At 48.0% G+C, this 17541-nt stretch overlaps 1 protein-coding gene across 13 annotated transcripts in view; it reads right to left on the reverse strand.

Moving 5' to 3' along the window:
• Positions 1 to 17541, reverse strand: part of RBMS2 (RNA binding motif single stranded interacting protein 2) — a 97506-nt gene that overhangs the window by 21467 nt on the left and 58498 nt on the right. For 7 of the 13 annotated variants that reach the window (XM_053301556.1, XM_053301555.1, XM_053301558.1 and 4 more), the window contains 4 exons: positions 9394 to 9590; positions 3586 to 3644; positions 2613 to 2704; positions 1126 to 1283 (listed from right to left, as the gene is read on the reverse strand). In XM_053301556.1, coding sequence (XP_053157531.1) covers positions 1126 to 1283; positions 2613 to 2704; positions 3586 to 3644; positions 9394 to 9590 — 506 coding nt within the window. Of the gene's footprint in view, positions 1 to 1125; positions 1284 to 2612; positions 2705 to 3585; positions 3645 to 9393; positions 9594 to 10503; positions 10759 to 17541 lie in introns of those variants that run through there. The other 6 variants (XM_053301559.1, XM_053301563.1, XM_053301554.1 and 3 more) reach the window with 5 other exon arrangements.

A 17541-nucleotide genomic window follows, 5' to 3' on the forward strand; every position in this document is an offset into this window, starting at 1 on the left:
AAAAGACTACGCTGCTTCCCCTACTGGCATTCCCTCACAGAGGCTCACCCCCACCCCAGTCAGCCTCAACCACAACATGCATTCAGTGGGACCCTAACCATGCCCATATTTGCGGCCTTCGCCGAACCCTTCATATTGCCTTACTGAGATGGGGCCACGCCCCTCCTACTCTCCCACAAGCAGATGTCCGACTGCAAGCCTCATCACCCTGATTCACGACCCTCCCCAAGAGCCAGACTAGACGTCACACCCATTACAGGGATCGGCATCCCTTCAATGAGTCCCCTTGTTTTGTGGTGTCTCCTGGGTGAGTCTGGGCCATCATGGGGTGGATTTTCCCATCTGCGACCCACGCCAAGGGCAAACGCACAACGAGTTGGCCCCTCTCAGTCAAGGAGTTCCAATCAAGGATACGGCCAGAGGGGTGGGGGTGGAAAACTCAACATTTGGATGCGAATATCTGCACTGAATGTAAGGTCTAGGTCGGCACTGGGCAGCAGGCTCTGAAGGGGAAGAGGCAAGGAAAACTGCAGTAGTCCACGCCTGCTGGTTCATGAACCCCTGTGGTCCAACTCAGCAAGCAAGAACCAAATTTGTGTGACCCACACTAAGCCCTAGGGATAGGCCAGGATACAGATGGAAACAAATGAATAAACCCCTCCCCCACCCCCCCTTTTACCAAATGGCTCTTGGCTAGATCCCCCATAGATGATTGCAAGTATCCCCCAATCCGAAGAAGGTGGGTCTGAACATGCCAGCACATCTGCAAATGCTGCATGCACAAGGGAGCATGTCTCCAAGCCAGTGTCTGGGTAGATGCCCTAGTGGAAACAAATGACTGGACTAAGGAGCATGGGCCAGGAGGCCTCCCGGATCAGTGTGAGGTGCTGCTGATCCCTAGGGAGGCAACTCACTTAGGGTCCTGAGGAAAGCAGAGGGGCATGCTGGCAAGGACAATTGAACCCATGGTTCTGTGAGAAGCGCATGGACATGCCTGCGCCAGGCTACCTTTGTGCAAGAGTAATCACCCAAGAGAGGATCCACACCCTGGCAAGGACTGCAACACAAGGGAGCATGCCTGTGAACAACAAAGCCCATCCTGCCCCCGCTTGCCCCAGTGCTGACCTGGCAAAGCCAACTCCCCGACTGGTGCCACTGGCATCGCGCAAAATGCGTGTGGAGATGACTTGTCCAAATGGCTTCAGCATCGACTCCAATTCAGCCTCGTCCATGCCCAGGGGCAGATTTGAAAGGTAGAGGTTGGTAGGATCCTGCTCCTGTTGCTATGGAAACAAGGAAGTCAGGCTGTTGCCTAGCAACCGTCCATCCCATCCCTGGGGACTCATTCCTTCCAGACCGCCCCTTCACTCCCCCAATTCGTAGCCTGCCTCGGCTCATGACCCTAGCCATTTCCCACCCTCAACACAAGGAAGACTCCGAACCCAGAAATCAGCCAGGGGTCCCCGTTTGTACTCTGGGCAGCCCCATTCACAAACCCACTGGTGGGACAGCGGGCGAGGGAGGCTGAAGCTTGGGATGTAGGCGTATCAGAAGGGCCTAAGATTAAGGATAACAAGTCTGGCAGCAGAAGAGGGGCAGCTCCACATTTTACATGGCAGCTGCGTTTGCTGCACATAGACCAGCAATCCTCACAGCAAGCACACCGTGTGGCTAAGACAGATGCATGCACATGTCTGGCAAGCCGGGCCCACTCGAGGCTTTCAAAGCCAGGTGTTTAAAAGATGAAAGCGCACGCCTGTCCATCACCCACACTTGTTCCAATGACGATAAACTGGGTGGGCCGAGTGCCCTACCCAGCTTTGGGAGCTGGTGATCGTGTGTGAGTAAAACTCTAGGTAGGAGGAGGAGAAAGTGATTGTGTGGGAGTCTCACACTGGGTGGGGTGGCACCATCCTACCCAGCAGCTGTACCCAGCTGTTGCATGAAGTAGGAGGGAAAACCCTTCTACCCAGGATGATGCTCCCACAGGATCACTTCCCCTTCCTCCTGCCTAGATTTGTACTCGCACTCCATCAAAAATCAGGAGTGAGCTAGCTAGGCCTCTTGTCCCACCCAGGTTATAGCCGTGAGAGCAAGCTGTCTATGTGTGGGCTGTAGGAAACAAGAGCGTAACCCCAGGGTGCCCTGTTTGCTGCACAAAGGCACGGCAATGGAAGTGTGAGTCAGTTAGAAGGTGGGCTGCTATCCTTGCTCTGCTCAGGGCAAAATGGTTGCCTGGACGCATGGCGAGTGGAGTGTCAAACTCCGCTTCTGACAGGACGCTCCGGACACAGACGCTTGTGGAGGCTGCTCACAACTAACAGGACCAGAACCATCACGTCAGCACCCCTTTCAGAGGTGTCAAGGTGCCCTTGAAGCAATGCGGCAGTGCTGTGGGATGAGCCTACAGGAAAGCCGTTCCCAAGTCACGGCTGTAATGGGCAAACGCACATGCAAATTGGCTTGGGGGAAGTTTTGCTGAGGCTGGGGAAAGTTGGAGGAAGCCGACTGTTTTTACAGCCTGGAATTGTTTAACTCTGTCATGGTCTTAGCCCAGGGGCTGTCCTCCCTCCTTCCATCCCTCCTCTCCAGTGCTGGGTTACAGCTCTTACCTTGGCCATCTGGGCCTGCACCCCACTGGCCTTGAGTGCAGTCACTGCCTTCTGGGCTGCTGTGGGACTGTCAAAATCCACAAAGCCATAGCCTAAAGGAGAGAAAAGGTCGGGGGAGAGACCTGAAGGAGCCTGGTCCTAAGAGAGAGCAGCTGCCTCTTATAAGAAACTCCTTTTTAAAGGATTCGCACTCTGGATTAACACCCCTTACTGAACCTGTCCAATGGCAGAGAATCCCTACTCCGTGACCGAGTGTACCCCTTTTCTCATGTTAATTCCCACCCCCCACCCCAGTTATTCTACAGTAGCACACCTTCTAGCATGCTGTTGTGATCAGTGCAAACTCACAGGACCAATCATGAGCTAATACTACCTGCCTAGTTAGCAAACACTGGCAGGAGGGGAAGGGAAGGGGAGGAGGGAGGGTCCGTCTCACTCTGGAACCATGTGGGCCACTGATTCCCCTTCCCCTCTTCTGGGTGGATATTCCTCCTCCTTCCTTCCCCCATCAGCAATGTCTGGCATGCCAGGAATGCAACTTCCCACACCACCACCACCCCCATTGGCACCACCTTCCCACACAGATAACCCATCCCCACAGGAGGACTTCCCAGACAGAACCAGTCCTCCCCCTGAAACGTGGCTCCAGAATCCAATTCTGATCCCCCCGCCCTTTTCCTGATCTTGCTTAGGTTACAGGGTTAGGCATCTCTGAGACTGCAGAGCTGCACATTTGGGTAGGAGAAGGTAACTTCTGGGAGAGGGGAGAGGTGTGGAATTCTGATCCAAGCAGAAAGGCAATGAGGTGCAGGAGGAACTGAAACACGCCAGTTCCTAAGCTGTTATCGCAGGAACCAAAGACAGAACCCAGGCATCCCAGCCTGATATGAACCCCACACACGTTTTTTTGATATACTGCAGGACACATTCTTCACAGAGCCCAAAGCGGAAATGTACACAAAATTGGACCTACCTTTGCATTTGTTGGTCGTTTTGTCCAGAATGGCCTTGGTGGAGACAATTTTGCCATATCTATGGGTGAAGAAAAGCCACACAAGTAAGTGCTGGAATTAACACAATTCCTAGAGTAACTGGCTGGAATATGGCAAATGCTTATTTCTCTACCATGCAGTCCAATCAGGGTTCAAAGTCAAGTAGTGGTTAAAAAGGTGTACGTAGATTCCTAGAGTCCCTTGTACAGCTTCTCAAACAGCCATAAATTTCTAAAACATGAGCTGCCAGACATCAAAGCCTGACTGGAATTCACACCCTCTACCCTGGAAACCAACCCCTCTCCAATTCCACAACCTGGAAGAATAGAAAGAAATCCCTAAGTAACACTCCCCTCACCCCGCCCCACCATCATTGCATCTCCATGTCGGGTAGAGCTTCCCCTGTTAACATTTCTTCCCACTGTGCGGCAGTTAAAGGCACAATAGCCCTACCACCAAAAAAAGTTGGCAACTAGAGTTCCAGGGTAGAGGCCTGACTACAGGTCAATCCCCACATTACATGGCAAGCAAGTTGGCTGCTGTGCCTCTCCCAGCAAACGTGTACACACATTGCGGGCACATGCCAAGGGGCCACCAACAATTAAGGAACCCCAGCATATAGTCCCTGAGGGTCCCTGTGGGTTCCCAGATACAGAGCTCCTCTTCAAATGCTACAGGTGTCCATTGAGAGAAATATATGGAAGAGAACTGGCCAAGTCATTGCACAGACTCTCTGGACACAGATTCAAAAGTTAAACCATGCTGAGCAGTTAAGCCATGACCTGGGGTGGTGGGCTCCAAAAGGCGAGTCAGGAAGGTCATCCAGGTGACAGAAGATGTGTGGGGAGGTTGCCAGACTGCCAACAGTAACAACACCGCACAAGCCCTGTTTGTAAGACACGTGGAAGGCCGGTATGCGAGTGTTGCATGGCATGATATAGAACCTGCAACAGCCACGGGCTTGTTAGAATACGATGCTATATCACTCAAACGTTGTGCAGTCTGCACATCTGTGATCATAATTGTGGTGGCCAAATTTTTTTATATTGCTATGAGATTAAGGTCTCAATTTTAGGAGTTGTTTTACTGTTTTTAAAGTAATCTATCTTGGATGCTTGTATACTGTTTTATTACTGTGTTTTAATTACTGTGTAATTATTAGTCACTATTTGTGTATATTAGTTATATTTGTTATTCTGGTTTTTATCTCTTGGCTGGCCGACGGCTGTAATAAAAACTGATTGATTGATCATACTGTGTAAAGGTGGGAAGCAGCAGAATTTTAAAAACCTGAGGTTCCAGATGGGGGGGAAAAGGAAAGGAACAAGTTCCTAGTCCTCATCTGTGAAGATAAGTTTCAGAATGTCCAAGTAACCCTCTGAGAAATCTCAGACTCCAGAGATTAGCTTGACAGAACCTTCTAGGAAAGAGGGATGGGGCTTCAGTGTCCTAATCAGGGATCCTCAGTGTTGGGCCCCCAGATGTTCTTGGACTTCAACTCCCATAATCCCCAGCCAAAGGCCACTGGGCCTGGGGATTATGGGAGTTGAAGTCCAAGAACATCTGGGGGCCCAACACTGAGGATCCCTGTTTAGATGACTCCTCATTCTTTCCAAATGGCTGGCAGCAGAAGAATAAACTATACAGTGTAATCTAATACATGCAAATTTGCAGGATTAAGATTTTAGAATGTAGGTTTTCTTTATGTGGAAGTCTGAGGTCTCTCCCTCCCAAACCACACACAATCCTGCAAATAATGTGCTGAACTCTCTACTAGGCCATGCCTCTTAGAGCACCTGATGACATTTTAAAGTGCACCACTATAAAGACAACTTTTATCTTTAAAAAGTGAGTACCACCTAAAAAAAATGGAATGCTCTGAAGCAATGAAAATGGTTGATTCTTCGGGCAAAGAACCACCCCCTTCTCCCAAGGAGAAGCTGTACTTCCAGGCCCAATCACTTAAAACAACTCGCAGCCAAATCTTTCCACGGGGTTCAGTGGGACTTTACACCCTAGTAAGCGTGCAGAGGACTGCAGCCTTAAATGGCTTCAGTCTAATACCAAAACCCAGTGTGACGTGACTGCATCCACAGAGACCTGGCTGGTCTGTTTTAAAAAGCCAGCTGAGTCTGACCCTCCTCCCTGCCTCCCCGCTCTGAATGCTTCAGAGTCCATCCCAGCTGCCCTCCAACCCCACCCCCAATGCTTCCTGCTCACCCCGAGCAGGATTTCCTGCCCAGGGAGGGACAAGCCCAGGAAATCCGACCAGCGCCAAGAACAGCAAAGTCCTGGCGCCTCCCAGCCAGGACACAGGGGAGTCCAGCTGCAGGGTTGCAGAGTGGGACAGATCACAGGCAACGGCTCTGAGGCTGGGGGGAGGGAGGGAGGGGCGACTGCTGTGGGAACTGGGGGGGGGTACTGCACACAAAGGTTGCAAGGCAGTGGCAAAATCTGGAATGCAACTCAGAGCTCCCCCAGCTGCTGCCAGCTTTCAGTTCCTAGCCCTGTTCCCTTCCCCACCTCCTCCCCCTGCTCAGAGCAGCAGCAGCAGCAGCAGCCGCTTGCAGATCTGGTCCGCTCTCCGATCCCCTCCCTCACACTCACCCCTGTCAGATTCCTGGTTTTGAAGCAGGCGTGTTTGTCAAGTGCGGCTTTGGGGCCGGATCCAGCATTCCAGGCTGGGGTGAGCTGAGGTGAGCGTGGAACGGCCCCCTGCCCACCCGCCCCTCTTGGCCTCCGAGCTTCAAGCCCTATACTATAGCCTGGCGCCGTCTCCTTTAGGCAAAGCTGGTGGAGTGGGACAGGGCACACCATGGCAGAGAGTATAAATACACAGTCTTCCCTAAGCAAACACAGAGCTCCAGGCATTGTGCGCGCGCGCACACTAGAAGAACCCCCACAACACTCTTTCCCCAGGATTCCCTTTGAATAGTCTTTCCTTGGGGTACAACTGGTTTCACATCCCGTGATCCTTGTAACAAGGACTCCTGGATGCTAATGACTACAGCTCCCAGCATTCTCAGCCGCAAAGGCCTTTGGCAGGGGATGCTGGGAGTTGTAGTCAACAACATCCAGGATTCGCAGTTACAGGGAACACTATTCACATCATCTCACTGGGTTACTCTAGGATACCAAAGGGACACTTCTTGCCGGTCAGGACTGAGGTATTATTAGAGAGAGATGAGGGGTATCCCTGATGCCCATAAGTAGGTGTTCCCTGCAACAGGGAATCCCAGATGTTATTGACTACAACTCCCAGCACACCCAGCCAAAGGCCATTGTAGCTGAGGATGCTGGGAATTGCAGTCAACAATATCAGATTCCCTGTTTTAGGGAACACTGGGGGAAAGCAAAGCCCATGACCAGAGCAGTGGGAAATGCTGAAGTTCTGGTGATGGATCATTTACATCCCTTAGAGTGGTGATGGCAGGAAACAGACTTGCATAGTTCAAGAAGAAGCCATCTCACACCAGAGTGGTGGCAGGATCTCAAACTGGGTCACCGTCTCACACATTCAGGCTCTCCCTTTTACACAGAGTCTCATGTTGGTGGCCTCATCCTTGCCTCAAAGCATTGGTATGAACAGGGATCCACAAACTTAGGCTTAATTCACCAGCCAGCCATTATTTGTGGCCGCCCCCAATCCCCTCTCTTCCCCCAATCCTTTTCTGGAGCATAGGCACAGGGCTTAGGGATAATCAGGTCTTCTGTCATTTACACTGGGATACAGAGATGGTAAGAAACCATGGGAGCCCTCTCCAGCTGCTCAGAAAAGATGCCTGCTGTTGCTCACTTTCTTAAAAATAGCCCTAGAGACAAGACCTCTGGTGAGGAAATCTGTGTGGTGCTAGCTACCCTGTTTGCCAGACGGCTAGGGGCACTCACCACTGCTGTGCTGGCCAGCGGCTTGGTAGATGCCTGCGTGTGAAGTAGGCCTTCCCAGAGAGACGAGAAGAATCTGCACTTCTCCTGGCCAGGAGGCAGAGTGCCAGCCTACCCATCCACCATGAGACTCAGATCCAGTCAAGTTAATGGGGTGGGACAAAATGAGAGAGAAGTGAAGGGAGATGGGGAGGGGGACCGCGGAGCAAAGAGACAGTAGGAGGTCTGCAGCCAGCAGCAGAGCTTCCTGCAGCTCTTTCCTTTGGCCAGACTTGGGTGATGGCTGGATTCCTTCTCATGACCCCCAGGTCCCACATGCAGGACCTCCTGTGGGCTCTACCCCTTCTCCTCCCCTTTCATGTGTTGACTGTCAATTCCTGGGATATTACAGAGTCCCTTTCACCTTCCCCTAAAATCTCTTCCTGATGGTACATGAGGCCCTACTGGATCTAATGTAATTGTTTCTGGCCACATCACAAGTGCAAGCCCCGAAAGCTGTATACTACCTGTACTTGTTCTGTATGCAATACCTCTGAGAGCCCCTGATTTAGAGGGGATGATGAAAGCATCCCCTCTACAGTTGGGGTTCTCAGGATTTTGCCAAGGAGATGAGCATAAGACCGTAAGAACAGCATTGCTGGATCATACCCAAAGCCAATGTAGTCCAGCATCCTCTTTTAAACAGTGGCCCAGCCATGCTTCTGGGAAGCCCACAACCAGGAGGTGAAGGCATGCTCCATCTCCTGCCGTGGCTCCCCTGCAACGGGTATTCAGAAGCATCTTGTCTCTGAATAGGAAGGTAGAGCCATCAAGACTAGTAGCCATTGATGGACCTGTCCTCCATGACTTTGTCTAATCCCTGCTTAAAGCCATTCAGGCTAGTGGCCACTACCACATCCCGTGGCAGAGAATTCCATAGATTAATTATGCCCTGTGTGGGGAAAAATACTTCCTTTTGTTGGTCCTAAATTTCCTGGCCATCAGTTTCATGGGATGACCCCGGGGTCTAATGTTGTGAAAGAGAGAGAAGAACCTCTCCCTACCCCTCTCTCCACACCATGTATAATAGTATAAACCTCTATCATGTCTTCCCTTCGTAACCTAAATTAAAAAGCCTCAGATGTTGTAGGTGCTCTAGTCCCCTGATCAATTTGGTTGCTCTCTTCTGCACCTTTTCCAGTTCTATAATATCCCTTTTGAGACATGCTGACCAAACTGTACACAGTATTCCAAATGTCGCCACACCACAGATTTGTATAAACGCATTATCATATTGGCGGTTTTATTTTCAATCCCATTCCTAATGTTCCTAAGCATGAACTTTGCTTTTGTTCTCAGCTGCTGTGCACTGAGTCAATACTTTCAGTGAGCTGTCCTCCGTGACCCCAAGATTCTTTTCCTGGTCAGTCACCGACAGCTCAGACCCCATCAGTGCATATGTGAAGCTGGGATTCCTTGCCGCAGTGTGCATCACTTGACACACTGAACTGCATTGGCCATTTGGTACTCACTCACCCAGTTTGGAGAGATCCTTTGGGAGCTCCTTGCAATCTCTTTTGGATTTCACTACCCAAAACAGTTTAGTGTCACCTGCAAATCTGGCCATCTCACTGCTTACTCCAATTTCTAGATCAGTTATGAATAAATTAAAAAGTACTGGTTCCCAATACAGATCCCTGGCAGACCCCACTTCTTACATCTCTCCTCTGCAAAAATTGTCCATTTGTTCCTACACTCTGTTTCCTGTCCTTCAACCAGTTACTAATCCATGAATGAATGAAATTGTTCCCTAATCCCTTGAGCATGTGCAGAGGCAATACACTATATCTCACTGGCACAGAATCTTTTGACTCCCATCAAAATCTGACACCTCTCTTCCGCGTATCTTTGTCCTAGTAGCTTACGGTTGGCACAGCTTGACAAGGTCCTGGTCTGTGGTACCAGGGTGCAGTCCCCGGATGTACAGGTTTGTTTTGCTCAGCTGGTCCCCGCCGCCGCCGCCACCACCGCCACCTGGCCCACTGCTGCTGCTGCTGCTGTTGTTGTTGCTGCTGCCACTGGGACTTGGGGGTGCCATCTGCTGGGCCACTGAGACATAAGGCTGCTGGCAGAGAGAGAAAACACAGTGAGCAAGGAGGACTGGGGAATGTGGCAGGGTCAAGTGCATTGTGGGAAAGAGATTGAAGAATGCTTTGTGAGGAGGGGAAATGGGACGGATTCCTTGTCTTGTTTTGGCACCAGATAGGAACAGAGGAAGCTGCCATATACTAAGTCAGACCACTGGTCTGTCTAGCTCAGTATTGTCTTCACAGACTGGCAGCGGCTTCTCCAAGGTTGCAGGCAGGAATCTCTTGCTTTGTTAGTTTGTTGGTTCAATAAAAAAATCTTGTCCTATTAAAAAAAAAATCTTGTCCTATCTCAGCCCTAACCCACCCACCCCACCCCCGATTACCTGATGTGCCTTGTAATCCCCCATCCCCGAGTTACAGTACTGCCTGCATATACTTTATAAACCTGTGGGTCTCCAAATCCTTGTGTGTAAATCTTTATAGATATATGATGTACAAACAACCACTTTGTATATAATTGTGCTTTGGCAACGTACTGTATGCTTTGGTAGTTTGTTGGTTCAATAAAAAAATCTTGTCCTATTAAAAAATAATAATAAAAAAATCTTGTCCTATCTTGGAGAAGCTAGGGAGGGAACTTGAAACCTTCTGCTCTTCCCAGAGCGGCTTCATCCCCTGAGGGGAATATCTTGCAGTGCTCACACATCAAGTCTCCCATTCATATGCAACCAGGTCAGACCCTGCTTAGCTAAGAGGTCAAGTCATGCTTGCTACCACAAGACCAGCTCTCCTCTCAATAATACATGCACACCCTTCCCTTTGGACTGCATCAGAAAAGCAGGCTCTTGGGACAAAGATGCCAAGGTCATCCACCGATTCCTCTCTTCTTCCACCTGTACTTGGTGGAAGTACAACTTTAAAAAAACAAACAAACCCAAAACACACCTCATGCTTCAAGTCCCTCTCAGAGCTGGCATTCCCTCCAAGCCCCTTCTCCCTCTCACGGCAGGCACCACTCTTCCTGCCCCAAAAGGATCGCTGGTCAATTGCCTTCAACCCCCGGATGGGGAGAAGTAAGGAGGTTGCCTCATCCAGGATGGTCAGAAGTTCCACCCTCCTGGTCAATCTTAAGCCCTGAATGAAACAAAAGCCCCACAATACTGCCACCATCAGCGGAGGGTAGCATCAAAAGGAAGGCAAAACAGCCTCATTGTCATTGGTCGAGACACCTTTGATGTCATAATCACACTGGTCAACAAGGAAATCTGGTTAGAACATTCTCATCTCAGGGTATTTTCCAGACGATCCTCTGTGCAATAAACATGCAATTGTTGCTCAGATATTGTGCTGCCAGTCTGTGAAGACAATACTGAGCTAGATAGACCAATGGTCTGACTCAGTATATGGCAGCTTCCTATGTTCCTGTCTTCTCTTCCAGATGCATTTCTCAGCACCCAAACAGCAGTATTTGTTGCTGAGAAATTTTAATTCTTCTTCAGCTAGCATGACTTTTGCTTCTGGTAATTACCATGAAAAATAACTGTTGCCTGAATGGCACAGGCTCAGGTTGGATAGAGCCTACAACAGCACCAATGCCAAGTGACACAACTGCTACCCCTTGCCTCTGTCATTTTGAGGACTTTTTCTGAAGTTCCTTAAAAAACAACAACAACAACAAAAACAGTTCTGTTAGAGAGGGCTATAACTCTCAGCACATCATCAAACTAAAGTTCCCAAGATTATAAGTTAAAGTAGCATAAAATCAAATAATCAGGAAAGGCCCTTGACGATTTAAGGAGGGATAAACAAAAAAGGCCCTTGAAGACTAGGATAAACACAAACAATCCATATCTATATTAGAGTTGCCAAATGGCAGAAAACAACAGTCTGGTCTGCTACTGTGCCTTTAAACCGCAGTTTTAACCAGCTGGAGGTGGGGCTGTGGCTCAGTTTAAGCATTCAGTCCCTAGCATCTCCAGGTTGGGTTGGGAAAGACTCCTAGATGAGACCTTGGGGAGCTGCTGCCAATTAGAGTAGATACAACTGAGCTAGATGGACCAATGGTCTGACTTGGTATAGGTCAGCTCAGCTTCCTATGTTCCAATGATATTATATTATTATTATTAATTATTTATTATTATTATTACTACTACTACTACTACTACTACTACTACTACTACCTTTATATCCCGCTCTTCCTCCAAGGAGCCCAGAGCGGTGTACTACATACTTGAGTTTCTCTTTCACAACAACCCTGTGAAGTAGGTTAGGCTGAGAGAGAAGTGACTGGCCCAGAGTTACCCAGCTAGTCTCATGGCTGAATGGGGATTTGAACTCAGGTCTCCCCGGTCCTAGTCCAGCACTCTAACCACTACACCACGATATGCAGTCCATGCTTTTCAGAACATGGAGATGAGTGTCACCACCTTTTAATGTGTGCAGCCGAAGCTGCCATGAAAGGTCCAGGAGCAGGGGGTGAGTATACACACTGGCAACTTTCTCCATTCCTCCTCCTTCAATCCACAACCTTCCTCATTTCCTTTCGCTTTTTTCATAGGCAGCAGAGAATGAGCAAGCAGCATTGCTCTTCTCTCTCCCAGCCGGTTTCCCTCAACCCTCTCTCCAAAATTCTTGTGGCATCCCAGAACATTGCCCCATTCTTCAGGCGATTTCCAGGGTCTTGTGATTGCAAGAGAAAGGGGGGAGGGGAAGGAGACTCAAACGGCAGGATTGTTGAGCATTTCAAAGTTATTCCTCTGCTCCGGGGCATGTGTGGGACGCACATGTGTTTGGCTGGCAGAGTGCTGAGAGGCTCCCGTCCCATCATTCCTTTGTAAAGTGCTGCTGAAGTCATGGAGCCGGCCCTGCCCACTGGGACAGTGCTGGGTGGGGTATTCAACTTGCCAAATGGCTGTGCTATTCAGCCCAGGCTCAAAGCTCAAGAGAGGCCTAAGGCTAGGCTCACAAGAGGCTTCAAAGCCAGGGTAGACAGAGGCACTTCAGCAGAGGCACAACAGAAGGGAAACCCAGAGGCAGGGGCAGCAGAAGCAGACCTGTACTCTGTGCATGAGCACCATATTAATAAACAAAGGATCACACCCATATGCTCTCCTGTAATCACTACCACACCCTGCTAATGTGGCTATAAATCCATTCACATGGATCAGAACTTCCATATCACCCCGAAGTACCCATTTAAATCATGGAGAAATTCACTTTTTATCACTTCAGACATTCTTATTACTAAGGTACATTTCCACCTAACTTTTCAAGCAACAGTCATTTACTCTAGAAGTAATTTCAGCAGTAAAGTACTCGACCTCTGTACTGTTTGCACTGCCATTTCAGTGCAGGGTGGACGGATTTAAATCATGATTTAAAATCACCAGAAAAGCAAGAAGTTCTGGTAAGAACTAATCCGCCTACTTTCCTCTCACTATAATTTTAATTGATAATTATTACCATCTTCAAATTCACGAACTTTTTTGTTGTTAATTACCAAATGCAATATGCAGGGTACAGTAAAACAGTAGTCATCAGAGCCTCATCCCTAAGAACAGGGTACACCATGCATAGGATGGCAATGAAATACTGATATCATTATAGAACCCGCCACTGAAATGTTCCTCTGTACAACTGTACTACATTTGATGCACATTGGTCCCAGCATTGCAAAGTTGTTAAGAGCAAACACACACAGAGCTGTCATCTTGAAATAGGGTCTAGAATTCATTTATGGAATATCGCATTTTCATTTCCCCTACATTCTTAATGTGTATACCAAGTTTGGCGGTTTGGCAGTTCAAACATTTGCCCATTTCCACCTCAAAAGTTCACAAATCTGCCATCTTGAATTGGGGTAAATGATGTCATCATTAAATAAACCATTGAAGTGTCCCTTTGTGGAACTACAACTGTACAAAATTTGGTCCAAATTGGTCCAGGCGTTGCAAAGTTGTTAGGTGGGGAACACACACAGACGGATGGACACACAGACAGCAAGGCGATCTCATAAGGCTGCTATCCATGAGGAAAGTAGGCTAAAATCACACCACTGGAATGTCACTATGGGGAACTACAACTGTACTAAAATTTGATCCAATTGGTCCTGGCATTGCAAAGTTGCTAGTACGGAACACACCCACTCTCTTGAAATGGGTTCTGGAATTCATTTATGGACTATCAAGATTTAATGTCCTCTATAATCTTAACATGTATACCAAGTTTGGTGCAAATCGGTTAGGCAATTCACAAGTTAGTCCACTTCCACTTCAAAAGTTTGTACACTGCCATTTTGAACTGGGGTGGATGACTTCATCACCAAATACACTGTTGAGGTGTCCCTATGTGGCACTAAAGCTGTACCAAATTTGGTCCAAATCAGTCCAGGCATTGTGAAGTTGTTAGGGTCACACACACACACAGATTGATGGACAGTAAGGTTATCTCATAAGAAAAGTAGGCTGAACTGACTCATTGAAATCAAATTTCCAATTGTACAATCTATATATTTGCTAAGGCACATACTAGTTGTTTTTATGAACAATTAAAACACATTTGTTTACAACCAAATATAGCCTTTATAGGAGCACTAGTATTTTTAAGCCCGTTATGATAACGGGCGCTAGCTTTCTCTCCCGCCGACCACCCTCCCGCCCTCCCAGCTGGCCGAGCCCTTCTTACCCGATCCAGCCCGCGGCAGTCGGGTGAAGTAAAAGCATATCTTGCAAAAAAGAAGAGAGGAGCTCGCGAACAGAGCTCCTCTCTGTGCTAAGCCACTGCCGAAACTGCCGCTATGGATGCAAAGGACGCAACAGGCATCCTTTGCGCCCAAAGCACCAGTTCAGGAAGAGGCTTAGCACAGAGAGGAGCTCTGTTCGCGAGCTCCTCTCTTCTTTTTTGCAAGATATGCTTTTACTTCGCCCGACTGCCGTGGGCTGGATCGGGTAAAGAGGGCTCGGCCAGCTGGGAGGGCGGGAGGGTGGTCGGCGGCGGCCGCGGAGGCATTCTCATGGGCCATTTTGGCCCTTATTCATTTGCCGGGGGGGTGCGGGGAAGGAGTATTCGGGCAGCTGGGTGGGCGGGAGAGCGGTCGGCGGGACACATTTGGGCCAAGGGCAAAGGCAATTTTGGGGCCAGGCAAGGGCCCCAAGGTCTCCCAGCTGCCTGTCCTTGTTGCCGCCGCCAGGCCTTGGCAGCGGCTCTGCCGCCACCTTGGCCGGGCTTAGCTGGCTTGGCGGCCGCTTCTGGCTGCCCAACATGGCTGCCTGCTCCCTTTTTTCGTTTCTGACTGGGCCGTTCTGCGCATGCGCTTTGCGCATGCGCAGAACGGCCGAGGGAGGCACGGACACACGCTTGGTTGTCCACGGACGGACACCAAGCCTTTTATTAGAGAGGATAATCCCAAACCTCTGAACATATGATATACATGCTTTTTGCACCCCAGGATTTTATCTGCTTAGAGACATTAATGTTACAATTGTAACATTAGGTTACAGTATGTTACAGTTGTAACATTAATGGATTTTTCTTTGGTTCTCTCTGTTCTACATACAAGACACTAACTAAACCAGATCACTTACTCTATGACTTAATGATCAGAACTTTCCAGAACTTGAACTTGCCAGGCATAACTGTGTTTGTTTGGGAGATTAAAAATAAAGGTCTAGCTAAAGTTAAGCATTTTTAACACCCACTGATTTCTATACGAGAGTGAAATACAGGCCTAAATCTCTTCCTAAATCAATGAAATTTTAGCGTTCCTTAACTTACAGTTTAATCCTATGCGTACAGTTTACTCTCAGAAGTTAGTTTCACTGGCTTCAATGCATCTTACTTCCAAGAAAGTTCATATGATTACACCCTTTGCTGGAGTGTGTCCTAAGTGTGCAGGCCATTTGGTTGACAACAATAAATGTGCATAATTTTCCACAATAACATATAGTCTATTGTGTCACATTTATACTGCTTGACTTCAAAGTCAGAGACTTTTCCCCATGATTTTTTTTTAAACTCCATGTTTTTGACAGAAGGTAACAGATTCAGTTTTGAAATGCTCATGCAAACTTAACACGTTGGTTTGTATGAAAATCAGACTTTGCTTTGAACCAGGTTATTATTTTCAAAAAGAGACATGGTTTGGTTGCCATTCTAAAACATTTTAAAATATGATTTACTTTTTAAAAACCCTCTGATTCAGATGTTTGAAATTCAATTAAAAAAATAATGTATCCATCTTGCTTTAGTGGCGTTAAATTGCTCCTTTTCTCTGCTTTGATCCAAGGCTCAGCAGTATCCATTCCATAGTCCCTTTTTTTGGACCATTTTGCTGAAATTCTCTCTTCTACTCATTGCATGAAGTTATCCTCAGTTTAGGGAAGAAAACTAAAGTAGCCTCAGTTTCCTTTGCGAATGGTCTACAGAGGACTTGGAATGGAGATTATACAAATACATGGAGGATGAGAGAGCCTATCAACAGCCATGAGAGCGAACGCTGAATACCAGGTGCTACAGACAACCAGTAAGGGAGGGCCTGTGGCCCTCTCATGTCCAGCTTGAGGGCTGCCAGGAAGCATCTAGCCGCCCAGTGTTGAAAACAGGATGTTGGATAAGAGAGACCTTTGGTCTTATCCGGCAGGGATGCTAGAAGCTCAGTGCTTCCAGTTTTCACATTCGTTTTCTTTGCCCATGGAGATTTTATGCATTCATGCATTCAAAAAGCTCTTTTCGGGATCCAAAACAGTGGTGCCATTTAGGTAAGACAGAGGGGGCAGCCCCCCGGCCCCACGCCTGCTGCACATCCTATTTCAAATTGCCTCTGCCTAGGTGTCAAGACTAGAGCAGTCACGTTTCTGGACTAATGCGAATGGGCTCTGTACAGCAAGTGGCGGAATCTTTCTACCTCACATATGCGCACAGGCTGAAATCTGAACCTGGGCCATTGCTCAAAAGCTACTTGTTCGCTGGTCAGAATATCTAATTATTGAATATGTGAGAACAGCAAGCAGCAGCACATGCTGGACTTCTTCTAATAAGCCAACTTTTGGGTCAGTTTGGATTTCAAAGACACAACCACAAAATTGCTGTAAATTTCCTTCACTACTGCAATAATCAAAGGCTTCTTTATAAATCTGGGCATGGTTTCTTTCAGCTGAGATCATTGTTCTAGGGCAGGAGTGGGCAAACCTGGTCTCCAGCTGTTGTTTAACTACAGCTCCCACCATTCCCAGTCACCATTTATTGGGAGTGATGGGAGTTAGAGTGCAACAACAGCGAGTGGGCCAACTTTGCTCACCCTTGTTCTAAAGCTATAGGTGCCCCTTGTACACCTGTATATGTGACTGCAGATAGTACCAACCCCAAATAGTAAGGTGTCATATGTAATGGACAGCTCAGGTCATTATAGTAAACAAGTACAGTCTCCAAAGTAGCAGCTTCTTAATTCTGTGAAATGCTTTATGCTAGCAAATCCAATACCATTGAGCATTGTTATCTAGCAAGCCGTGAAGGGCTTTTGCTGCTGTGGCTTTATTTTTTAAAAGAAGATGCTATGAAGATTTAGCAGTTGAGGAACTGCCCCAAAATCCTGCATTTTGGTCTAGGGGCATCATGTATCTTGCTTACTGTGTCAGTTAGATGGATGCCAGATGCATCAATATGGTGTCCCGGAAGGTAGAAATCCCTAGCTGACATTTCCTTTTCTTGACTACGGTGCGTGTTCGATCAAATTTCTATAGAGCTTCTCAGAGTCGCTCAACCAGTTGCTTGTCAGGTGGGGCCATGATTAAATCATCATCAAAACAGGATGCCATCACAAAAACGCCTGCTAGCTGTGTTTCTGTAAAGCACTTGAAAATCCCTGGCGCTAGTTAAATTTAAGCTGAAGGCACTTCATACAGAAGGTTCCTCAATGTGGGATAATAGTTTGGGCATCAGAAGCATTGTGATCTGCTTTCAGTTGCTGATAGCCTTGAGTGAGGTCAC

The sequence above is a fragment of the Hemicordylus capensis genome, chromosome 2 (assembly GCF_027244095.1).
Source record: "Hemicordylus capensis ecotype Gifberg chromosome 2, rHemCap1.1.pri, whole genome shotgun sequence".
In the NCBI taxonomy this organism is placed as follows: Eukaryota; Metazoa; Chordata; class Lepidosauria; order Squamata; family Cordylidae; genus Hemicordylus; species Hemicordylus capensis.